The 26,578-nt window shown below is 37.6% G+C and overlaps 2 protein-coding genes across 4 annotated transcripts; one reads left to right on the forward strand and one right to left on the reverse strand.

Moving 5' to 3' along the window:
- Nucleotides 1–1,871: 1,871 nt before the first annotated feature.
- Nucleotides 1,872–6,271, forward strand: LOC133870785 (hydroxyproline O-arabinosyltransferase 1). The gene is made up of 8 exons (XM_062308005.1): nucleotides 1,872–2,544; nucleotides 3,218–3,285; nucleotides 3,403–3,604; nucleotides 3,692–3,789; nucleotides 3,890–3,959; nucleotides 4,575–4,646; nucleotides 4,885–4,998; nucleotides 5,987–6,271. The coding sequence occupies exons 1-8, from the start codon at nucleotides 2,122–2,124 to the stop codon at nucleotides 6,044–6,046; spliced, it is 1,107 nt and encodes a 368-aa protein (XP_062163989.1). The 5' UTR covers nucleotides 1,872–2,121; the 3' UTR covers nucleotides 6,047–6,271.
- A 1,139-nt stretch (nucleotides 6,272–7,410) lies between these two features.
- Nucleotides 7,411–25,123, reverse strand: LOC133870389 (uncharacterized). Of its 3 annotated transcripts, none has more exons than XM_062307500.1 (19): nucleotides 24,651–25,123; nucleotides 23,147–23,801; nucleotides 22,966–23,054; nucleotides 22,770–22,868; nucleotides 20,160–20,862; nucleotides 18,995–20,029; nucleotides 18,783–18,903; nucleotides 14,968–16,778; nucleotides 13,962–14,091; nucleotides 13,637–13,757; nucleotides 13,464–13,547; nucleotides 11,462–11,929; nucleotides 10,936–11,031; nucleotides 10,177–10,341; nucleotides 9,873–10,052; nucleotides 9,531–9,644; nucleotides 9,267–9,449; nucleotides 8,657–8,701; nucleotides 7,411–7,745 (listed from the first exon to the last, which is right to left on the reverse strand). In XM_062307500.1, the coding sequence occupies exons 1-19, from the start codon at nucleotides 24,732–24,734 to the stop codon at nucleotides 7,611–7,613; spliced, it is 6,318 nt and encodes a 2,105-aa protein (XP_062163484.1). In that variant the 5' UTR covers nucleotides 24,735–25,123; the 3' UTR covers nucleotides 7,411–7,610. The 3 variants fall into 3 exon arrangements, with proteins under 3 accessions (XP_062163484.1, XP_062163485.1, XP_062163483.1); XM_062307501.1 differs by having other exon boundaries at nucleotides 9,531–9,641; nucleotides 18,995–20,032; XM_062307499.1 differs by having other exon boundaries at nucleotides 18,995–20,032.
- Between the last annotated feature and the right edge of the window lie 1,455 nt (nucleotides 25,124–26,578).

Consider the following 26,578-nt stretch of genomic DNA (forward strand, 5'->3'; position numbering starts at 1 on the left):
AAAAAAAGAAAGAGAGAGAGAGAGAGAGAGAGAGAGAGAGAGAGAGAGAGAGAGAGTTTATTTAAAAGGAAAAAAAGAAAGAAAAAATTTCCATGACTCCACCTAATGAGCACACAGAAACCATGAGAAGTTCAGTAATTTTTGTCACTAAAACATGATTTGGTTCTTCTGATTTAAATAGAAGTTAGTAGTCAGCTTTCCAATCGACGTGATGCGATCTTACGGATCTTATTTCTAATGACCATGGATCCAATGGGAGGTAGGTCAACCCTTACGTAGAACACCAAGTTTTAGATCCAATTTAAACGGATAAGAGAACATAATGTAAGTTTTATTCCAAAGTAAAGGAATTTTTTTTTTTTTTTATTTTTTATTTTTTTTAATTTTTAATTTTTTCAATTTAGGTTATTAAACTGATGTGTTTAAACTGTATGCATGTGATTCTATTAAAAATGTACCGGAAAATTACTTACATTTTATGCTCCGTTTGTTTCGATGTAAAATGATTTCCGCCGTAAAACAATTTCGACGAAATCATTTTCAGGAAAAAATGATTTTCTCAAAAATATTTTACGGTGTTTGGTTTGCACGAAAAAATTACGAAATGCAAAAATTAGAGTTTGGCAAATGCCGTCAGAATCTGGCAACATTCGGTCGCCGTTGCCGGATTCCGGTGAGAAAGTTTAACCGGATTCCGGCCGGATCAATGACCGGATAAGGTCATATCCGGCCGGATCTTGGCTGTTTTGGCCAAATCCGGTCGGAATCTTCTGGATCCGGGCGAATCCGGTCATATCCAGTCGGATCCCGGTCATTTTGGCCAGATCCTGCTAGCTTGGCCGAAATCCGGCAATATTCCGGCCGGAATTTGGTTCGCCGATGGTCGGATACCGGCGACTGGATGTTGTCAGACTCCAGCGCCGACCGGATTTCGACGATCAACAATTGCTAAATTCTGACGATCGGATATCAAACGTGCGTGTAAGGACGAAGAGTTCAATTTCAAAAAACGATTTACGGTTTTAAAAATTGTAAATCGTTTTTCGAAAATTAAAGAAGTTTTTATGGTTAAATCGAAAATGATTTTCGTTGATCATTATTTTCGCCTCTACTAAACACCGTAAAATGCCGAAATTATTTTACGCTAAACCAAACGAAGCATTAAACACATGAGTACATGCAGTTTAATTCTTCTAACCTAATTTGAAGGAAAAAAAAAAAGAAGCTTTGTTCGGTTTCAAAATGCCGAAATTAGCTTGATTTACCCATTGACGTCTTTCATGGCAAATACTAGTATTGCTTCCTTGGGTCGATTAGGATTTATTATAATTTCTTTAGATTTTCAAATGTAGTGAATTCTGGTTGATCTTTGTATTGGACGTGCTGAAAAATGCCATATTTTGCGAAGGCAACTAAACAATTATTTCCTTTAAAAAGACTTTTTCTTTATTTTTAAAGAGATGTTTTATCTTTAGTAAATAGAAGAAAAAAAAATTGATTAAAGCTTTTTAACGATATAAAAGTGCGAAATATTGATAAAATATATTTAATTCTCATTAACAATATGTCATCTTTTTAAGAAGTAGTATTTTTAATTCTGTTCGATACAATAAACGGCCTTAATTTATATCATTTGAGAATCTACAATATCTTTTTTTTTTTTTTTCTTGTTTCTGGTCTGCAGGACAAAAGTGTTCTTCGGATTTATTGGTGTCATTTAGGGCCGACTCGCCCAATGAGAGAACATTCTCATATGAATAGGGTGAAAATATTGTGAAGCCCAAGAATCATTGGACCGTACGCGTAAATATCTGTAATTTTTTTTTTTGAAGGACGTAAATATCTGTAATTCGAGAGAGATAGAATGATTGAAGGAGAAAACGAAAAAAGAAAATAAATAAATAAATGCAGAGAGAGAGAGAGACAGGGGGAGAGGAAAATCGAACGAGTCAGCGAGTATCTCCAACCACTGCAGTGCTAAGGACGACGACTTTTCTATGCACACGCCACCTTCATCTTCCCTTCCCTGCATTTCTGTACAGAGAATATATACAGTAAAGACAGTTACACAAAGAGGAGTAGAGCTACGGAGTGAGTGGAATTAGAGAGAGAGAAAAAAAAATGGGTTGTGGAAACACTTTCTTCACTCTACTCGTAACCTTCTCGATAGCTCTGATCACATACAACATAATCATCTCAGCCAATGCCCCTCTCAAGCAGGAGCTCCCGGGCCCATCACGATCTTCTTCTTCTTCGTCGAGGATCTCCGTGGACCCCGTAATCAAGATGCCGGTAGACAGATCGGGAAGAGGCAGTGGGCCCAGTTCGAAGAGGAGGTTGTTCCACACGGCGGTCACCGCCTCGGACTCCGTGTACAACACATGGCAGTGCAGGGTGATGTACTACTGGTTCAAGAAATTCAAGGACAGACCCAACTCCGACATGGGTGGGTTCACCAGGATCTTGCACTCTGGGAAGTCTGACAAGCATATGGATGAGATCCCCACCTTTGTTGCCCAGCCTCTCCCTTCTGGGTTGGACCAGGTTTGTTTTGCTTTTACAAGTGTCTTTCTCGGAGATTTCTAGTTAATTGGGTTTTGTGTTGTGGGGGGGTTTTAGTTTTGAGGTAGATATTCATGGGTGCTTGGAAGGTTGTTGAATTTTGTTGGGAAATGCGAATGGTTTTTACTTTGAAAAGCTTGAGGCTCTATTTGGTTGCTGATGAAAGGCAGGAAATGGAAAGTTTCTATTTTTTAGGATTTAGAAATGCGAGACATGGTTGCAAAGAGCAGAAGTCTGTTAAATATTGCAAACTAATTGTAGATGCATAAAATTTACCTTCAAAACGACTGGATTAATGGGATGGTGGGTTGTTTTATTCTTAATCCAAAACATTAGAGGAACTTAGGCGTGTTTAGCAAAACTTGAGAACCACATCTTGTGCATATGGGAGATTATAGAATTTGCTGCCTTGTAATGTCTGACATTTCAAGTTCTTTGGCCCATGAGTACCAAGTCATCTGTCCATCAGCCCTTCTCTCACTGATTGTTTGGTTAACTCAAGTATAGGAGTTCTCCATAGATGTGAGCGGTAAACTATGAACTCGAAAATGAGGATTTACGACTTCTTTTTTCTTTTTCTTTCACCTCTATTCTTGTTGATTGCTACAAGAACTTACCTTCTATTTGCCTCGTATCTCTTGTCTCACAATCACAGGGCTATATAGTCCTCAACAGACCATGGGCATTTGTGCAATGGCTTGAACAAGCCGACATTAAAGAAGAGTATGTGACTCATAACAACTTAGTTTTAATATTTGATGAGTTGATCTTTCCTTTTCCTTTTTTTTTTTTTAAGAAGAAGATATTACCTAATGTACACTATTCATATGATGTATCTAGCTACATACTGATGTCGGAGCCAGATCATATCATTGTCAAGCCCATCCCGAACTTATCAAAAGATGGTTTTGGAGCTGCATTTCCTTTCTTTTATATTGAACCTAAGAAGTATGAGTCAGTACTGAGGAAGTACTTTCCTGAGGACAAGGGACCGATAACTAACATCGACCCAATAGGGAATTCTCCTGTCATAGTTGGGAAGGTATGTATCGCGAGTTGGCTTAATGTAAGTAATGGTAGTTTATTTTGGTTTCTTTGTTCTTTCTTGATTTTTATGAAACATTAATAGGAAGCTCTCAAGAAGATTGCTCCCACTTGGATGAATGTTTCCTTGGCAATGAAGAAGGATCCTGAAACAGATAAGGCTTTTGGTTGGGTGCTTGAAATGTAAGCTTTCTCTAACCAACTCAATATTTTGTTGGTCTCTTGGGTGGCCCTGCCGAGGATCCTGAACTGACATCTACTCTCAAACTTACTTTAAATATAGGTATGCCTATGCTGTTGCATCTGCTTGGCATGGCGTTGGTAACATCTTGTACAAGGACTTCATGATTCAGGTACGATGAGATTATCATTCCTTTTATTGAGCTTATAATGTAGAATATATTAATTTGGAAAGTTAATTACTAATTCTCAGGCCAGAACAGTTTATAGGAAAGTTAATGCAGAAGATACTCATTTTATTAGGTGCACATACCTTGTTTATCTCAAAAGATTCACTAATCTACTAGTAATTACTGCAGTTTTCTATTTCAAAAACATTCTCAATTATTCGAGAATGGCAACATTTTCTCCTTTCTTTTCTTTTTCCCAATATTAGTCATCTTGAACTTTTCTGAGATCATTGCTGAATTTTCTATTTTTATTCCAAGTTCTGTTTGATTCCTGCTGCCTTTATGGTTATCTAATCCTGAACCTTTGAACTCTGGTGAGAATTAAAGGAATTATTCTTTATTTTAGTGTACTTTGATTTTGTGGATACAAGCTTGACCGCGCTAATTGCCTTGGCATCTTCTGCCATTTCTTAATGTTGGGCATCTGTCTTTCTAATAGTACAATAAAGGGTAATTAAAGATCCGGTAGAAAAAAAGATTGCTATACTAATATTTCTTTGTATTTAATCTGCTACTGTTGGAGTTACTATCAGTTCCCTGTTTTGTGATGTTTATCAGCCCCCATGGGATACAGAAGTTGGCACGAAGCTCATAATTCATTACACTTATGGATGCGATTATAATATGAAGGTAGGCTTTTTGGGACTGAGTTTTCATATATTTTGCAAATTATGTTTCTTTAGAGAGAGGAAATACTTCAGGATTTCTTTTTGAAGGTTTTTTTAAGGCATAAGAAAGTGGTTTTCAGCTTTGGATTTATTGACAATTTTCCTGTCTACAGTTTGTGAGAAAAGAGCAGATAAATATGTTTTACTTGTGTATTATTTATTTGGCTTATGTTATCTACTTTGCATGCTCTGATATTCAGGGGGAATTAACCTATGGAAAGATAGGGGAATGGAGGTTTGACAAAAGATCTTATGATAATATCGCACCACCAAGAAACCTTCCGCCACCTCCACATGGTGTTCCAGAAAGCGTGGTATGTTCTATCTTACTATTTAAGTCCCAAGGTTATTGCTGTATAATTCATCTGCACAAGCACTTGTGAGTGTGCAACCTAGTGGTCAAAAGGCAAGCTTGGGATGAGCCGCAAACTCGGACATCCTGGGTTTGATTCTGCACTAGGAGTTCTCCTTGGATTACCCGATACACGTTCTGGCGGATAGGGTCATATATCTGGGGTTTACTCCCCAGAGGTGGGTTCAAAGGGCCTTGCCTTGGTGAGGTTCCCATCATTAAAAAAAAAAAATCGTATGCAGAAGTCCCATTGTTTTTTTATTTATTCATCTTCCTTGGAAAACACTTCTGCCTAGAGTATTGGACAATTTTTTTAATTTTTTTTTTAAATAAATCTTTCTTGAGTAAGGGGCAAAAAGGCAGTTGTTGACCCCTTTTATTTTTTTGGCATAATCATACAAAATTAGGTACTTCCAATGTACAACGATCCTCGATAGTATTTATTTCATGGTCATGATTTAAAGTTGATGCATCTTAATAGTATATATGAAGTCAATATTAGCACGTCTTTTAAAAAATTTAAATAATGTGAAATCATGTACACCGTTAGATGCACCAACTTTAAATTCTGACCATGAAATAAATTTCATTTGAAATGGAGAGGACCCTAATAGCAAAAAGAATAGGATCCCGATCAGAGTGCTGGAAATAAGTGTTCTCGTTCGTATCAGCTCCACTATGGTTTTGACTCTTTTGAGTATTATTTTTGAAGTGGGCGTCAGATGCTATTTAGTTGGTCTCATCCACTCCTTCAATTTACTTTTGGGTGGGGGGCGATCAATGGCAGTTTTTCTTTCCTTCTTTCGTATATACCCCAACAAAATATAGTTGTCATTCAACAGTGGTAGGAGAGATTCAAGTAATTATATTGTTTTATGAGGCTTCAGCATTTCTTCAAAGTTTTTATTTTTGCACCATCGACCCTCGATAAGCAAGTTTATGCGTTGCAGGTTACCCTGGTGAAAATGGTCAACGAGGCCACGGCAAACATTCCAAATTGGGGGTCGTAGAGAAGAGGTCTGTGTCTTGGTTGAGGAAGGTATGGGTGCTTGGTATACGTACAGATGCCATATATGTGAACACGCTTGTGGGCTTTTTATCTCTTTTCTAATATTGGATTGCAATCACATTCTCCCCCTTGTATGGTTGGAAAGTCCAAAAATTGGCTCATGTATAATAATGTTACGTATAGATCTATGCAGTTTATTATGCTAATAAATTATTGTTTTCACTTTTTTCTTCAGAATAATGATTCAATGCCACCTAAATATACAACTTTTCACCACCTTGCCTATGTGGCAAGGTGGTCCCCCACTACTTTTTGAGTTTTTTTATTTTTAAAAAATAAATTAAAGTGGGGGACCACCTTGCCACATAGACAAAGTGGTGAAAAGTTGTATATTTAGGTGGTAGTGAATCACTACTCTTATTTTAAACCATTTTATTGCATGTTTATCTGATGAATTGTTTTTCTATAAAAAGTGAGATTTGAATTCGTGTTTCATATAAAGGGGCCTCACGGCCATTCATATTTGATATTTCGTGTGCTGTTCACCACCTAATTCCATGATGTCATTGACGTAATGAGAACCCCTGATTAATTATCAAGGATGAAATACCTAATTTCTCTGCCACCTAATAATCTGTAATCGAAATCATTCAGAAATCTCATTCATGTCATATGGACCCATTTTTGTGTTTGCCGTACAGTATATGGAAATATTTTGACAAAACCAGATTAATGCAAGCTACAGTTAACACAACACTGGTGCAACTGGAAATCTAAGGGTAATCGACATAAGGAACAGAAGAGATGCCTCCTAGCAGGTGGCGCATTCTAAGGAGTAATCCTATATCATATATTTTTATCTCACACGGCTGATTCGACAGTTCCAACCAACCTACCTTTTATTTTCTAGCATTACTCTTTTTATGATCTCTTGAGGGGGTGAAGGCAAAAATTTGGAGGGTTAGAATGACCTAGCACAGAAACAGAGATACTTTTTCTACATTTTTGCCATTTTCTTTGTGATTCTCTAGATGACTTCCTCATAGCAACAAAACCAAATGTGAACAAGGAATTCAAAGTAAACAGTTAATACAACAGCATTGACAGGTATAGGGGTTTTATTTTTTTATTTTTTTTTGGGGGGGGGGGGGGTGGGGGTGGGGGGGGGTCTACCCTTCTGTGAAGTATTTATTTAAGCATATACATTCTCTTAATGTGAATAAAGGAACTTAATACAAACGATAGAGATGTAATGAGCATTGGCATTCTGTGAATTGCATTGAAAATGACCGCACGCACGCACATGCACACCAAAGAGAAGGAAATTGAGTGGGACATCTACCATAAGATTCCCTCAAAGATTACTTATCAAAAAAGATTCCCTCAAAGATAGGATAGCTTCTGCTTGTAATTGCGCATATTTACTTGCCACAAGAAAATTTCAGGACTACAACGGACAACCTATCCTATTTCATGCCAGCAGAGGCCAAAAGTTAACAACCCATATGAATGGTTTTTCAAAAAAATGACATTTCTTTTTACAAGGAATTGGGTTTTATACGATCTCAGTTCAAATAGCGCCTGCAATTCTTTGAATTGCAAAAACACGGAATCTTCTTACCTTCATCCTCATGGTTAAAATGGTAGTCGTAAGTGATCTCTTCACCAGGAAATATATCTCTTTCTGCAAAAAAGACAACCTGCAAACAAGAAACCATTAAGAATCCGGTGTCCAGGCATTTACCAAAGCTTCAAAACATAATACAAACTAAATGTTAGGGTGGACACAACTATGATTTATTATCAGGAGGGGCCATAACATTAATAAAGGGATAAGTCTAAATTGATAGGGGCCAAACTTAATTTTTAGGCCGAAAACCTTGACTATATATTTTTCGGTCTAAAAATAACCATAAACACATAAATATTTTAACTATATATTTACACAAATTTGTAACTAGAAGGGAGGGGGCGACAGCCCTTACCAACCCCCTTCCAGTTCCATCCCTACAATGCAATTTAATCTAATAGTGACATCCCATGGTCGCTTGGGGAACCTGTTTTGGTTAAAGAAATAATTTTATTTTATTTTTTTTAATTTTTTTTTTTTGATAAGTAAATAAAGTTTTATTGAAAAGTTAAAGAAATAATATTACCAACCATATTTCTGTGGGACTTCAATTATGAAGTGTAAATATGTTGAAATGGATAAATTTGGCCATAATCACATTAATTGGAGGTTTATCTTTCAATTGAGAGAGGCAGTTATTTTTTTAGAATGCAAATGGTGCTATTTTTTTTTATTTTTTTATTTTTGTAAGTGCAAATGGTGCTATCTAAGGATACAAGATTTTTGACCTCCAATTAATATGAGCAGGTAATGGAGCTCGAAACAAGTCTAACACAATAAAAATAATGTCAAAAGTAGTGTTGTCTTCCCTGCATAGTTTGGAGTCCTGTTAACCATGGTGTCCAAACTATACATGTGAACTAGTATAAGGCACCTAGAAAAATCCGTGCCATTCTTCCTTCCACACCATAGCTACAGAAAAAAATGAACTATAGCAGCCATGGAGAAAATAATGAGGGTTAAAACTGAATCCCAACTTACCTTCTTTTCGGTCCTCACAGAAATCACTTTGGCGACGCAATTGGGCTGCTCACATAAATTCAAAATCAAGTAAGAAAATTGAGCTCAAAAGCGCAGAATGGTTGCCCCAAAAATAACTTCTTAGCACAAGTTCATGAAAGCCAATTTATTGAAGAAAAACCTTTTTCAATCAAAAGTATTTCAGGAAAGCCAGAAAACCTTGACTTTACAATCATCTGAATATACTTACCAAAAAAATACGACTATATAGATCCAAATTCTATAATCCTTCTTGTTCTTTCTATGGAAACACAATTTTGATTGGTCAAAATTTTACAATTTTTTAAGATTTCGTAATGGTAATGCCTAACAAGTGGGTTTCTTCGTCCAGTTAGTCTTATTTCGCTACTGTTGATCACCTAACAAGCAGCTGGAACCCAATACGACCAGCCAAGACTAGTTTATGACTAGTTCAACAAAAGTAAAATTTAAAAATCCATATTTCAGATATATGATAGAAATTTTAACATATCCTAAAGTTATTGCATAATGGATAGCGTGTCATGAATCATTAACTTATAGCTAAATACCTAAGCAAATTCACCTTGAACTGTAGAAGTGAGACAATTACCAGGCATGAATGATTCACGAAACGAGCAATCCCGCCTTTGCGGGTAGCATCAATGATGTGCTCTTTATCTATCCTGAAGAAGTAGCACGCGCTTTTGTACTGAAGTTTTCTCCCGGATTGATATTCATTTTCCCTTTTATCAGCCACGCGTAGACCCACAATCTCACCAATGTACTCAACAACCTATAGACACATGAAAACATATCATAGTTCCATCCATAGCATATTTGTGGTTCTACATCCTAAGGGACAAAAGGATCAAACCATTTCACCACGGGAAATGAACCGAGATGTGTAAAGACCAAGGGCATGTATGCCAGACTTGTACACAACCAAGTGTTTCCAACCTTTTGCTTGTTTGTAACGAGCGTATTCCTTCTGCACCGAAATAGAAAAAGCTATAGCAGACATAGCCACATGGGTAAAACATAATATAATCATCTGCCAATAGAATTAGTTTTGAAACGAGCTTAAATTTCAATTAGCAAATCTGCAATAAAAATAGAAAGAGACAATATGGAAGGGAATATTTACACAACTCTATCTTCTACAAAACTAATTCTATATACCAACATAATGGAGTAGTACTTGAGAAATTGAATGTACCCGACAATCATACTCAATATCTGATATTGCCAGCTTTGGGAGCCCCGGTGTACATGGCTTCTGCCCATTAATGTGAATCCAAGCATTTAACTGCTCCTGAGGAACAAGGCATCCACCCTTGCCTTTTGATTTACCATAAAGATCACATTGGTGGTCATCCTGCTTGCGACCCTTGTAACCCTACAACAGTATGAAAAAAAATAAAATAAATAAAATATAAGCCTTAGTCCTCTGAGAGAAGAGTGCACACCCCCCCAACCCCAACAACCCTCTAAAAGAATACCCCAATGAATTGACAAAATACCTCTGTCCTAGCACAGGTTAACTCCTTTTCTCCCTGACAACCTATCTCACTGTTAATGGGATCACAGTAAGACTCAGAAGTGGCATATGTGGCATGAAGAACACATCTTCCATAAAAACCAACATTTTCATTAGCAACACCTTCAATCTCACTTTGCAAAAGACCCTGCATAATATGCATAAAAGGTGAATGGGACTTAAAGAAGAGAACCAATGACAATCATTTTTCTTGATAAATGGAAATAAATTATTCTGCATAAACTTGACATTAACTAAAAAGTGAAAGAAGTTCAGGAAAAGCAACAGGAAACATACTAACAAAATAAAAATTTAAAACATGTAAGCGAAATTCACGAAAATGGCAGGTCAAGACATGCTAATAGATGCATATTGAATACGCAAGCTACCTTGTTCCTCGGAAAGCACACTATAAATCAGTCACTTGTAGCATGTCAGGAAAGCTTTTCCAGGTTACCATAGCTAAATTATTCGATTAATACACATCTATTCAGAATGCATAACTAAATAACTGATGAAAACCATTAAGCCACTTATAATAGAAACTATCCCACAAGAAATAATAGAGACAAGTCAACTCAGCAAAGTCCTATGCCACCTATGTGAAAATGTCGAGAAGATGTGAAAGGAACCATTAGATTTAAAGAAAAGCATTACCTACACGGCCACCTAATATATCAATTTAAGAAACGTCAGATGCAACATGAATGTAAAGTTTAAACTATTAAAGAAGAGTACAAACCTTTTGATGAGCACACCATGGATGAAATTGAATATGGCAACCCACAATCCTGCACTCTATACATGAGCCACCTGGTCGATTGCACATAGAGCAAACCTGGAAAAACAAATAATAAACATACAGAGCACTACTAAAACATTCTGACCATGTAACAAGGAAAAAGCTATTGAAAAATAAATTGAAGTGACAGAAGCATAAATGTGTATTGGATTGAGTTAGAATTCTTTATTTCTAATTCATTTATAAAGACTTCTCAAGTACAAGTACACTAATTAATCTCAACACAAGTATGAATACAGTCAAGATGCTGGATTTTACATACGAAATTTACCATTATGTATCATGAGATACAGAAAATGCACATGATTAGAGCATAAGGCAATTTCCATATGAGCATGAAAATTCACTAACCATAACAATAAAGTTATCTTAACAACTATTTCCAAATCCATGTTAGCTTCTTAAGTATGGACTAGCATAAGCTACCATACTCTTTCCAAAAGTGTTCTTAAGCTTAATTGCTCACCGCATTAGATCTGGGATGTGAAGCACCAGACACATCAAAAGCAGTCATGGTGTCAACATTTGGGCACCGTGTTTTAGGAGTCCAAAGCCCACAAACCATATGAACCCACTGCTTAACTGTAGAATCAAGTAGTCCTGCTGTAATGCTATTATGTGCTTTTAAATTACTAACACAACAAAGGGAGTCCTTCTGAACATCCAATTGTCTTTCCACATCCATTTTCCTCACTTCTATAGCTGACGACTTGATATTTACAGGTTGTACAAGACAAAATGAATTCCCTTCAAGTACAGAACCTGAGGAATGCAACACACTAGGTTCCTTCTGTAAAGATTCAGCAGAAGAAATCATCTTCTTGTTTCTGCAATCTGTATCAACATTCCAAGCTTTCAGAATGCCTTTCACAACTGTGCGACTTCGCAGTGCACGAGTCATGGCCCCACCTCCATAACCACATAGTACACAAACCTGGGTGACAATAAATCAAAATAACGAAGGCATTAGAGAACCACAAAATACATACATGGAAGAGTAAAGCAAATTCACCTAGCAGTTAGGTTGCCTATCTTAAGTTGGTGTCAACAATAAGCAAAACTACATACAAAAAGCAAACAGTTTACTGATTTCCATATTATTCATCACCAAACTATCAGATCCTTACCCTCCGGTCACTAGATTTAAGAGAAACTTAGTAGCTAAGTTCTCATAATTGACTAACATAGCAAGATAAAGTGGAAAGAAGTCTTGGAAACATAGACAAACAACAGGGTTAAAGGCTCCTATAGATCAGTTTGCACATGAAACTAGAAAAAAAAAAAAAAAAAAAAAAAAAAAAAAAAAAAAAAAAAAAAAATTATTGAGATCACCAAGCCCAGACTTATCTCCACTGAGCATCAGTAAACTAAGCGTGAATTCTTACCACATTTTAACAGGATGGGTAATAATCAGCCAGCAAGGGGATAGGAGCTTGAGTAACCATCATAGAAGGTGGCAGTTGTGGGTTTGTAGAACATGCATATAGATATTAAGATTAAATTCAAGTATTCAACTTTTTTTTTGATAAGTAAATGAAATTTTATAAAAAGCGTAAGGTACCCCTCTAAGTACACTGGAAGTATATACAAGGAAACACCTAAGAAGGCAAAGAAAAACGAACAAGAAAATCAGAGAAACTAATAGACACGGGTGACAAAAAAGCCTCCGTCCAAAGATACAACATAAGAAAAAACGAAGCAACAATATCCTCCATGAAATTCTCCAAGTCTTCAAAACACCTAATATTTCTCTCCTTCCAAACACACCAAAGAATGCAAATAGGCACTATCTTCCAAACTACATCACTCCTTGACCTGCCTGCCTTCCACCAACAAGCAAATAAACCTACAACTCTCCTAGGCATAACCCAATACAGACCATCAAGTATTCAACTTACAAGTGCATGATATAGGAATTGATTATCGGATTTCCAATTCAACAGTAATCATATAAATGAAAATACGTGGATTTTGGATTCCACTTTTCGAATGATTTTTAAAAGAAACCACTACTGAATACAATTCAACAATAATCCTAAAAAAAACAAAACAAAAAAACAACAAAACAAAACAAAAAAACACGGATTGTGGATACCACTTTTGGAATGAGTTTTAAAAGAAATACAGCTACTGAATACAACTTAAATAGAATCACTGAGACTAGAATTTCCATTATGAAAGGTGAAATTAAAAGTAAAACGCTAGATACACAGTTGCGTGCAGCCACAATGTAGCAGTGCCTACCATATAGGTCTACAGTTGACCACTCTGATGCAGCATTAATCATGGCAGGAAAGAACCTCAGATAACAAACAATACTTACATATCAATAAGCAAGAGTGAGCAAGTGCGCGTGGTGGGTTGGGTAGGTGTGTGTGAGAGTGAGAGCACAAAAAAAGCTACTAGTGAAGGGGGTTGACAAGTTGAGTTAGATAACAAACTATAGTGTTAATATTCATGTTTCTTACAATATCTTTTGAACTTGTCCTGCACGGTCTGCAAAACCAACGGCCTTTAGGTACTTTGGAAACACCATAGCAAGCCTGATGCACCTGCTTAGCATGCATTGTCAATATCATTGAATCATTGCTAGAAGCACCAGGAAGAAACTCAAATTGACATGATCCGAATGGAAACATACTCGAATTAAACATCGACCACACTCCAATAAACAATTAATATCATCTTGGTTTGAGCTTCCACAAACACAGCAGAATGCATCCGAATTTGAAATGGACAGGCACCTATGCTCTTGAATAGATCTGTACCAGAATCCATTAAGACCAAACCAATATCCATCAAATAATAACTATACTATTCCAGATCTAAAACTGCAGCTCATAAGTAAACTATCCCAAATTATAAACTGCATCCAAAATCAAAATCTATGTTAGCTTCTAACATCTGATATGTTACGAGTACATAAAACACAATTTTGTTCAAATTAAGATCAATCGTCTGCTTACTTGTTAGAACAAACTGTGCGTAAATCATGGTTGCTATCTTCAGCATTCTTCAAAAATTTTGGCACCTTCATTTCTGGTGTGCAATCTGGAATCTTCGTAAAGGGAATAGTGTTGGAAATAGATTTCTTTCCTGATGATGAACAAATATCAATTCTGTAAACAGATACAGCCCATAGCAAGAGGCCCAGAAAATAGAATATCAATATAAAAAGATTGATATGGCATGCGCATATACTTATCAAAAGATTTAAATTTTACTTATCAAAAAAGATAGGTCATGCGCACATACAACTTGACAAAGAAGCCTTTTTTTAGCTAGTAAAAAGAGAAACAACTGTTCATCAACCAACTAGTGATACAACCTAGTCAACCCTCCTAGAAGTGTTAGCATCAGCAACAGGGCAAGTGCAGCGGTAGTAAGGCATTCACCATAATGGGTGAAGGCAATGCACATTGCTAATATGTCAGATACCTAAACAGTCACACGGGTATACAACTTGATTTTTAAAGTTGTCATGATCAATATATAGAGTAATTCAAAAAAAGGGACCCATTTTCAGGTCCAGAGATTTTCAACTCAAAAAACTAGTGATAAGTTCTTTGGCTCTCTTAAAGAAAGTTCTGATTCCAGAAATCCAATCTAAATATATGAAAATAAAGATAGTTGAGAGGAATATATCAGAAGAAATCAGGAGGGTGAAAATACATAAAAGACTTAATCTATTTTTCCTTGTGGAGAGAAAAACAAAAGGGAGGGGGTGTGGACTTCAAGTAATCCATCATTCCATGAGCACTATGTAAAAACATACAATATTTGCTATCTGTTTTAAAAGGTACATGTAGGAAAAGCAACTGTCAGTTTCAGACCAACCAACTTAGGAGTCAATTAGGCTAAAATCCTAGACTTTAAACAGAATATTTCTATTAAATCCGGCGGAACATGGTGATTGAGGAAAAAAAAAGAAAAAAAAGAGAGAGAATAAAAAGTACACATTTCTAGCTTTACCTTTAATTGTCAGCTCATAAATGCTGCGCTTGCGAATTTCCTTACACTTGAGCTTCAACTGAGCATGAATATTGCTGTCTAGAATACTACGATCTTTCTCACTTTTATCATCTCTCTCTTTCTCCAAAATGGACAACTTTTTAGCAAATTGCTTATCACTGCACCATGCCTTGTATGTTTCTTCCATAGAAGAGTCGCGATTCATTTTATCACAAACTGCAACATTATGACTTCCATTGTCTTCTTCATTCTTCAAACCAGTTAATTTAGCACAGGATAAATCAATTAAAGTAGAGTTTGTCTTTTTCAACTCCCTCATGGAAGTCAATCTAGGTTTGCAACTTTTGGGGAGAGTACATCTTCTGGCAGTTTTAAGAATCCTGCTGAGAGGAACAATTTTTGCTGGCTTTGACACATCTTTTCCACAAGATATTTCACCATATTTTCCAGATACTACGGGTCTTGCCTTCCAAAAACACACATTAACTTGTGGACTAGAAGATGTGTCTATACAACCTACTGAATTATACTTCTCAGTTTTTTCAGCTTCTTCATGAGTCGGTTCTTGTATCCGAAACTGCCTGGAAGCATCAGAAGCAAAATCTTTTCTCAACTTCTTTCTTGCTGAAACTTCAGGGTTTTTACCAAAGTCAGTATCATAATTTAGTTCTGTCTGATAATCATCTTCCCTCGCTCCTCTTTTACGAGAGGATGTTTTGGCTGAAGACAATCTACTTCTAGACTTAGGTTGAATAAGACAAGCACCAGAAGTATGGCCATCTTTGGATGAACGGGTGGGCAACTCGGCAGTGGCAACACAGGTGGGATTTTCATAAGGTAATAGAGAAGGTCCAGCAGAGAGAAATGATGCGCTCAGCATCTTCAATTTTATTGCCTTCTTTCTCTTCCCCATTTTCAAGCCACTCTCAGTTTTTTGTGATGAATTACTTTTTCCACCAATAGCAAGCCCAGTATGGATTGGATGCCCACCATGGATTTGATTTCGGCTTTTCTTCCATGTCAAGGAATCTATGAGCTTAAGCTCATCAAGAAGACTACGAGATTGATTATTTACAATATGGGAAGATCCTTCTTTTCTCAATTTAATGTTCCAAGAAGAGCCAAGGAACTCAGCACTTCTTTCACTTCCAAGTGCATCATCTGATGACCAGCATTTATCAATGCCTGATCCTTCATCGACTATATGATTGCTTACATCTCCAGTATCCCCAGCATCAATGGTAGAAAAGTCTATATTGTTAACCTCAATGGATGCCTGAGTAACAGCAGGGCCAGAACATCCCGAAGAAACATTTGAATTTTCTTGGTCTTTCAAGGAGTCGGCTATTTGCATCGCTTCATTGAAGTACTTAGCAGAAGCATCTCCAAGTTGACAGCCATCATGTTCTCTTCGATCGAATACATTAGCCAACCGGGCTACAACTGTAGCATCACAAACCCCTTTCACCTTGGTTGGCACGTCTCTCCACTGAGAAGCATGACAGACAATGTTCTTATTAAGTTTCCCATTCAACTTTCCACTTTGATCTAAGGCAATACTTGTATCCCTTAGCAGAAAAGGATCTTTAGCAAATCTGGAAGTCAAGATCATCGAGGCTTCACCACTGCCAGTTCCCATCTGTTCCTTGAAAGCATTGGGAGAGCTTCCAACTTTTGGATCAACATTTCTTCCCAAGCAATTTGTGCGGGCTTCACAGCTGCACTTGCCCTGATAGTATGTATATGGAACTCTCTGACAGCATATTTCATGCTCACTTGGTCTGCTTACATTGTTATCGCTTCTGCAAAATCTGAAAGATTAAATACCAGAACAAAAAGTTAGTGGCAACAGACCTCAGACAAACATATAACAGGGATCTATATTGTCATTTTTACAAAGCCAGTAGAAAAAATACAAATAGGCAGCGAGTTTATAAGCTTTAAAGAGCACAATTGATATGGATTAAAAGGCATACCTAGAGCCTCACCAGTTCAGATATACTTGTTTATCTACACAAAAACAGAATCAAAATTGTCTCAGGGAATATTGTCAGTCTGCTAATGTGAACCAATCTCTCTCTCTCTCTCTCTCTCTCTCTCTCTCTCTTTCTTTATCTACACAAAAACAGAATCAAAATTGTCTCAGGGAATATTGTCAGTCTGCTAATGTGAACCAATCTCTCTCCCTCCCTCCCTCCCTCCCTCCCTCCCTCCCTCAGGGAATATTGTCAGTCTGCTAATGTGAACCAATCTCCCTCCCTCCCTCCCTCCCTCCCTCCCTAATCAAAATTGTCTCAGGGAATATTGTCAGTCTGCTAATGTGAACCAATCTCTCTCTCTCTCTCTCTCTCTCTCTCTCTCTCTCTCTCTCTCTCTCTCTCTCTCTCTCTCTCTCTCTCTCTCTCTCTCTCTCTCTCTTTCTTTATCTACACAAAAACAGAATCAAAATTGTCTCAGGGAATATTGTCAGTCTGCTCCCTCCCTCTCTCTCTCTCTCTCTCTCTCTCTCTCTCTCTCTCCGGGTGGGGAGCAAGCTTTAAGAGATCCAATCACATAGGTATAGAGAGAGAGAGAGAGAGAGAGAGAGAGAAAATGTAGCCAGGTAAACAGTTAATCCCGCTAAGTGTTAACTTAAATTAGTAGAGAAATAACAAGGCCCCAGAAAAAAGTGAAGTCTGCCTATGTGATTGGATCTCTTAAAGCTTGCTCCCCACCCCCCTCTCACCCTTTCTCTCCTGGGACATACACAATTCAGTAATGTATAAACAAATAAATATCTATTTTTACGTACACAAGTATCACGTGACAAATTCTTACCACCAGCAAGTCCTTGATCAATTCATAAAGATTGACTCCCTCTCACACAAATTTTAACACATGTATATGTACATTTAATATATATATTCTTTGTATCAATTCATAGAGGCTGACATAAGAGTGCAAACCACTAATAAAATGATCACAAATCTTGTTAGAAGACAATCTGATCCAAAAGCCCAAGGACGATTATAAGGGACAGTGCTTCCTTCCACTAGTTCTTCTGACAATAAGAACAAAATATTTCCCAAACAAAAGAAACACACATTGGAGAAAGTTCTAATCAAGAAGACTACGGCTCTTATTTGCCATGCCTACTAATCACTTGCCACATCTCATTTATGATATTTCAGTACAAAACTGCTCATCATAGTCACGATTAGCATTTCATAAGTTTCATTGCTTTCACTACAAATTATTAACCACTGCTCTTCCAATTCTTTTTTGACATCTGTCATTTCTACATTGCCAGAAACCACAACAATATCAATAGCTTATTCTCCACATATCAACTCAACTTAAATTCTAGACTCTGATTACTTGGGTTAGTTGTTACAAATGCATTTTTGCCATTCAGCGACTATATTCTATCCCAATGCATTCATTAGTTTTCGATTTTCTTCTCTTGACCAAAACTTGTGTGGCCCTCTAGTGACAAATACTAAATAAAGCATAATCTGTAAACTCAAGGAACAAGAGAAAGATGAAACAAACCAACCAAATCAGACAACATCAAAGCGTTAAGAACTATATGGCAAAAACAAGAACCAAAAATATGTGTGGAGTGTTTCCATCCAAAGCATTTCTAAAAGCAGAACAGACTGCAAAACCAGACTGCAACACATATACAAGAAAAGGGTAACAAGAATATCAGGTTTTAAGAAGAATAGGGTGAAAAATGATAAAATTGGGACCTATGACTAGTGGATCAATGTCCAAGAGAATACATGTGAAGCAAAGTAAAAATATTTTGCCTTCCAATAATATTTGAAACTAACCTTAATGAAGGCTGCTCATTTTGAATAGGATCATCAGAACGTTCAGATGGCAGACTAATACCTTCTGGATGAAATGGAATTCCTGGTGTAAATGTTGAGATGTTGCAACAGTCGTACAGACCTACATAAACAAAATATTAGTATGACTCCTTTATAACAAGAGGAATACTAGGATTCCTGCTTCACCAAGAAAAAACAAAACATGCACTTGCCTGTCACAGAAGGCACTTTTTTAATATCATCACTTCCCCTGAAAGGAGCAGATTGGAGCAAATTCATGGTGGCTTCAGAAACATCTTGTTTACTAGTAAAATCAGGCCCATGCCTTTGCTCTTGAGAAGTTGAAGGGTCAACAATAGAATGATGTACATTAGAAGAGCTACTGTATTTGCCTCGCTCTTGGTTTATTATAGAAGATAATGCATGCTGTTGCTTGGATAACTCCATTATTTGCCTCAATGCAAGCAATCTCAGATTCTCATCAAGTAAATAAGGGCTTAGACAAGTGCCCTCCTGTTTCAACAAAGCTCGAGTATTTTCCAGATTAGATGTTGAAGTTACCAAAGGAACGCCCCTTGAGACTCCTTGCAATGGCAAATTTGATCTAAGAACATGATCACCTTGTCCGCTACTTCCAAGACAAGGATCCTTCTCAACATAGCTAAATAAGTTTCTGGCATCAGATGCATTTGACGGTACACTAGACAACTGATGTAAATGACGGCTCTTATCAATTACAGCTGACTCACTGTTTCCACCTAAAACTGAATTTGGCACCTGCTTATGATTTCCAAATCCTGTATCTGTTGCACCATAGGACGCATCAGCAACACATCCCACCCCCTTACCCTTGTCCGTAAGTCTAAGGGAGTCCAAATCAGAATTATTCAATTGCCTCTCTAAACAATTACCACCATTCCAGCAGACACTGAATGGATCACAATCAGCAGCATGAGATGAACGATGTAGTGCCTTGTGCATCATATGCTCGCTGCCATTTACCATATTATCTTTAGCTTTAGAGTGTACACTGTTAGCTGGATTATTAAAGTCCATAAGTGGCGAAACCACAGAACTCTTGGCCACATTGCATTTGAAATTTTCTACTCTAGCAGCATCCATAGCATGACTGACTCCAAATGCATGGTTCCCAAAGTTCAACCGGCTTGGTTCTCTTTCTAGGCTCGAATTTAAGGGGTCAGCAGCACAGTGATGATATTGCCTATAATCCTCTTCCCTGTAGTTGGCTGCTGCAACAAAAATTCCATAAGTAACCATTATATGGTTGCTCAGTGAAAATGGAGAAAATTGGTCGAACAAGAAAATAACATATATTCCATGGACGATGAGCTAAGTAAAAATATGTTTCCAACAAACCATTATGAATCATCTGCCATGGGAAGCATGACTTCGGTGGATTTCCAAGTTTGTCAAATAGCTGTGGTCCTATGACAGGTAGAATTGAGTTTCCTGAAGTACGACTAGGCTGATATGGCTGCCCAAGCCTCAACTCAATGTTTGAAGAAGCAGCATCCCTGCCCACAATTGCACTATCTTTTGCATTTTTTGTTTTGCTAACATCAGAATCTTTACTAAGGTCTTTTACATTCTGCAAAGTAGAGTTGGAGGTGGATGGATTTCCATTCTTCATGATACCATCGATGTAAGCAGAAATGGACTGACGACCATTGTCCACTACTGTACCAACAAGCTTTTGCATTGTCGAGCACCTAGATACAGGGCACTCCATCATCTGGTTATCGACTGCAGCATGCAAATTTCTCCAGGAAGTGCCAACAGAGCTCTTGAGAAGAAGGTTGTCAACATCCTGAAAATTCCTCTGTTTTTCATTTTGCAAAGCATCAACAAGCGACTTCTGGTCTGTATGAGGGTTCTTTGGGAAGTGAACACGGTCTAAAGGTTGTCTAGACCTTACTAAACCTCCAGATGAACCAACCCGATGAGACAGGTCAGAGCTTTTGCACAAGTTGGGATTGGTCACTCTAGATTTGACAAAGCCAGCAGTCACTGATAATCCTTCAGGCCAGTCCCACTCACTCTGGTCTTCCGGAACCCTAATCTAAAGCATTATAAAAACATCACCATCCAGTGTTCTCGTTGCTTCAAACACATGCAAATAAGAATACAACACTCAATTCCAAAGATAAGGGAAAAACAAGCTGTTAAAATATATATCCTACTATTTATAGCAATAAATACTTCAGTCCAACTGCATCGTCCTAGTTAAAAGCCAGCTTGCATGTGCACCATCCAGTTCAAGCAAAGTTTAACCTGGATTAGAGTAGTTATCTATACATCTAGAGACACCAACCTATGTTATAAGGCTAGGCTTTCTTGTGAGAAGCAAAACATTTACTTAGCCATCTTAATGAGAAAATTGGACATCAAACTCCTCACCAACAGGCTTCTAGCTAGAGGCAACTCACAACTCCCTTTTTTTTCCCTTTTTGGAAACATGTCATGGTTCTTACCATCAGAAGCTATCACATCATATCAAGGCAAACTGCACCATCATTTTCAAATTCACACTTTAGACAAATACTGGGGAGTATGAAGGCAATGTTCAAGATTTTGGACATTCGGGTGCTAAGAAAATATCAGACAAAATGGTCTGTTAGTCTTATAAATGCACATATTTCATGCTACCAGTTCTGCATGAAAAATTAAATATCAGTAGCACTTGAGGGACAAGAAATTAGATGCCAAGATGCTAACATGATTTAGTTAATACCAACAATGAGCAAAGATGTTGTCACTTTCTAGAATGCAGCAGATCTTAGTTGGACAAGCAAAGGCAGGAGTTTCTATTTTAACATGCAGAAAACAGCAGCCAGAAGAAGAGAATATATGCCACAAGAAACAAACAGGAACTCAGAATAGCATTATTCAGGTGCATATTTATCTAGAAATACACACATGCATACTGTAATGCCTCAAACAAGCTACATGACTGATTTTCACAAAGCAAAATGTTTTTCACACCACAATCTACCTTGTGATGGCAATAAACAGTCTATGCTTAGTCTCAGCAAACACCCCAGCACCCTGGAAGCATTTAGAGTGCAAGCACAAGCACACAACACATAATTTCATGGGAGCAATACCTCCCAACCTTTATAAATCAAACAAAAGTATACAAAGGAAGACTAAGGCCTTTTACACCAGATAATCACTTGGTCCCTTGATCATAAACCGCCATACCCCAGGCTTACAAGGATTGCACATAACATAGACTACATAATGGTTATTTGGCATGAGATATTGTTCACGATATGTAGATAAAACTTTTATGCATAGCCACAATCTAAGAATATTTAACATGCATATATTTTTATGAATTTCACATCACACTAAAATTTACTAACTTTGCAGGGCACCCTTAATTACGTCTTCGGTGGGCAAATTATTCTTTGGGTCAGTAGAAGCCTTGGTTAAGTTTGTTAAGGAGCTTGTTGGTTATCTTTGTGTCTTGGATTAGATCAGTCTTGCTTTCAATTACGGTAGGGCTGCACTCGATTCTTGAGTCAGTTTGTATTTCAGTTTCTTTTGTTTGGACGTGTTAGGCCCGAGTTGAGGCAATTCTGGAGTTTGTTGCGTCTGGAATCTTCTGTTTATTTGCAGTGGTTAGGACTTGGGATATTGTTATGTATTGGATATTTTAATAGACTTGTGGTCTTTCTTATTTGATGGTTTTCTAGCCGTTTGGAGAAAATTTTAGATGCTCTGAACATCAAGAACTAAAATGTTTGTCCATGAATTCAGTTTGGATCGTGTGAATATTGGGTTACGCTTGGTATTAACATGTCGGTCATGTCTGCAAATCTGGATTAGGGGTTTGGGACGTGACACATACAACACACCGATGCCCACACATACTCAAGTCTTCCAATATGTACATCTTACCCACATGCACACACATGCCTGTACATGAAAAGAAGCAAAACTAGAGTGTTTAACACATCTTACCCTAAATTTCTGGAAGTACAGCTTACGCCACTGAGCAATGGTCTCTCCACTGTCCATATGAACAACATCCCCAGGGTTAACATCACATAATCCTGAATGCTGCAAAGTCATAGCAATTAAACCTTTTACTAAGCACAAAAACATACCAAATGGATGCAAATGTGTTTCATGATAAGGAGATCAAAGCAGATGTTACCTCACAAAATTTAGAGACAGACATGTGGAAGCAATGGCACAAGCAAACAATACCAAGAAGTCCTGTATTGCTGAGAAGCAGATACCCAGCTTTTCAAATAAAAACAAATAATAAGATATCAGGATGTAATAGCAAACATTGTGAATCATTTAACATATTACAGAAAACAACATGCACTCACTTGTATCCAAGCAAAACACTCGAGGGCATCCACTCATTAAAGTAGATGACTGCTTCGATATGGAAGAGTTTGCTTCTAAAGGCATTTTCTGTGAGCTTTGAACATTCATGCTGTTGAGCTTCCCAGTATTTACAGGGGTTGTACTATGCCATCCCCCACTCAAATAAGGACCCTTCACTTTCTCACTACCAGGAACTATGTGACTGATAACTGCCTTAGCCAAGTCCGATCCCTGAAGATCATGCAAAATAGAATTGCCACTACAATTGGAACTCAACATTGCCCTGGATGAAACCACCGGACAAAAATCTGCCCCATTTCGCGGATTTTGGTTGCTTAGATTTTCTGATAGTAGGCCACTGGATATCAGTGGAATATCACTTCCAAAGGCATTTGCAGTAACACCGGTACCACTAGAAGGAAGTTTACCACAGGAACCAGACGCTTTTGGATATGATAATTCCTGAAAATCACACTGCAATAGCGATGGTGGCCCTGATAGGAGAGCCAGAAACGAATTCCCTAGATCTGCACAACCAGGCCTATGGATACTAAAATTCAAACTGTTGGAGAAAACAGGATCTTCCATCCTTCCAAGGACCGTTGATCTTAAATCTGATCCAACATGCGGATAATAATGGTAGCCAGTGTTCATCTGAATATATATTTTGTAAAACAGGAAATAAATTAATTAAAAAATTTCAATTATTGATTACTAGTACGAACTTGTAAACAGAGCATACGTGTATCTGCACATTCTAAATCATGTAAAACTATATCATCAGAGGAAGAACTCACACCATAGGCACAAAACAAAATCAAAATAAACAAAAGAATAAGGTCAAAGAGTTCTTCAAGTGTTCCAATCTCCATATCCATGCTTGTTCAGGCTAATCATAGTTTCCCAATTTATGCACTAATTCATTTCCCATTTTGTCAAAACTATGGAGTAGCTTCCCTGGTTCCACTTAAAATTAGCAGCCTCGCCAGCAATACTTACTACAAATCATATTAGGTTCAAAGGCTAAGATATTTGGTTCACACACACGCGCAACACGCACGCACGACATGCACACGTGACACACTCGTGCGCGCACACACATACATATATGTCTCTGTGTGTATGTTCGTAAGTATACGCAGGAAACATCAAGACAGAAAACACAGCATATGCAGGAAACAGCAAGACAGAAAACACGCTGCAGATGATAAAAGCCGAATGCTACCCAAATCTTAAAGCCATAGCCAATATCCAATAGTGGACCAATACTACAAGACACCCATTAATACCGAAATACCCACTCTAAATGTTAATAACTATCAATCATTCACGTGTCATTCTCAAAACTATCATTTCCACCAGCTCATTGTATCAAAAGCAACAAATGCGCAAGCCATTACCTCTCCAATATCACATAAAGTACATGCAGGCGATTGTAAATGGCTTCAACATAAAAAATAAAAAAAATAAATAAAAAAGAGCAAAACAGCACCGTAAAATTACCTGATCCCGAGGCTCAAGCGAGGACGACGGAGCCATGGACGGCGTCGATGATGAACCACATTTGATCTGCCACGAGTTTTCCATCTCTCTGAGCTCTCAGAACCCTATCCTTCCTCCATGAAAGCCGCCAAAAAAAACCTCAAAACAAACAGTCCCCGCGATCAATCACAGAAATGCCCTTCCACAGCTATGTATAAAGATAGGCAGAGGAGATCAGAGCTGTGTGAACCAGTAAAGAAACCCTAGATTTCCAGAGAGAGAGTTGCAGAGAAGTCAGAGAAGGAGAGTGATGAGAGCATCTGATTGATGGTGTGCTATTTCGAGGCGGGACTGAGCGGACACTGACATTGGCAACTGGGGACGTCGCGTGTAGTGGGATTTATGAAACGCGGACCGTCGATTCGTAGATTTCGTGCTGATGATTGATCTGGGGCCGTTGATTGTGAATACAGCTGGAGTGTGCTAGAGAGAGTGTGGACTTGTTGGTGTTCAGGAACTGCAGCGTCACAAGGCGGGTAGGATAGGCGTGGGGTTGAGGTGGGGTCCAGACGAGAGTACGAGTAGAAGGCTGACACGTGTGAAGTGGTTGTTGGGTGGGTCAGTAGCGGTGGGGGCCACCAAGAGGTATTGTTTGTATAATGCTAGCATAGATATATATATGCCTCCAGGCAAGTACAATCATTTTATCTCCCATGTTTGGGGAAGAATTCTTGTTCAGGATGTGATTTTTTCTGTACTTTCCCAATCTTCTACGCCATATATATGTAACAGTTCCATTCAGCTTCCTCGATAATCATCATCGCAAGATAAATTTTCCATTCAAATTTCTTTTCTTCCTTCATTTTCTACCAAAAAAAAATGTCACATGTTATAGTTTATATTTTTGTAATAGATAGATATACTAAGTATCACCAATTATGATAAATATCTACATTTTAATGACTGACATAATAAATATTATATGGACCGTCACATCACTTTACAAAAATTTGTAATAAAAGTCATAATAATTTTAAGTGATAATTGCACAATTGATTCTTATGATTAGTCTAAATTATAAATCACTTCCTTTGATATCAATATTGTCACCACCAGAGGTGGCCGGGATAGCCGTGCAGCCACCCCAGTGGTACAAGTTGCTCTTCTACATAAGAATTAGAATAGACAAATGAAGCACATTTTGAGAATCTAGATGTCTTAGGTTCATATTGAATTTGGATCCTTTTCATTTGAAATGGAAAGAATCTTCTTTATTTAGTGTAAAAGTGAAGATATAATTGTCTTTTTATATTCTATAAAAATGTAAAAAAGACAACTATACCTTTAGTGTTTAAAATATTGGAGAGAAAAATTAAAAGTTCATACCAAAAGGGGGCCCGGGGGTAGTGTGCATCCGACCCAAAGAAATAAAGGTGTCTGATACTCTCGTTCTTTTCACATGGGGGTACGTACCACTTGGTCTTGGTTTCTTCACCCAAAAAAAAATGCCCTAAAAGAGCCGGTTGCTATAGAGCATCGAAAAAGTACTTGCCTTTTCTGCTGTCTGCCTTTTGATTGTGTTTGTCGTAATTTTAACAAAAATGAAGCTCATATAAAACCGAATCATTGATTTTATTCTTGTTACATGTGTTGCCCACTGGTGTGGAACGGCATTGTTAGCTTAACAAAAAAATATTCGTGTGGAATGGGCTTTTTGTATGGTATGGATCTAGTAAGGGTAGAACCCGGATATTCGGATTAAAAACAAAAACAAATCACACAAGTTTATTTTCATTAGGTTGATCCATGACTTCTTAGGGTGGGTAATTTAGATTGTCGTGTCAGGTTCGGGTCAAGCGGCTTGACCCGCCAACCCGATTAGTCAAACCCAAACCCATCATAATTATTAAACGGGTTGAAACCCATAAATTGAACACGACACGATTAAA

This window comes from Alnus glutinosa, chromosome 6 (genome assembly GCF_958979055.1).
Source record: "Alnus glutinosa chromosome 6, dhAlnGlut1.1, whole genome shotgun sequence".
In the NCBI taxonomy this organism is placed as follows: Eukaryota; Viridiplantae; Streptophyta; class Magnoliopsida; order Fagales; family Betulaceae; genus Alnus; species Alnus glutinosa.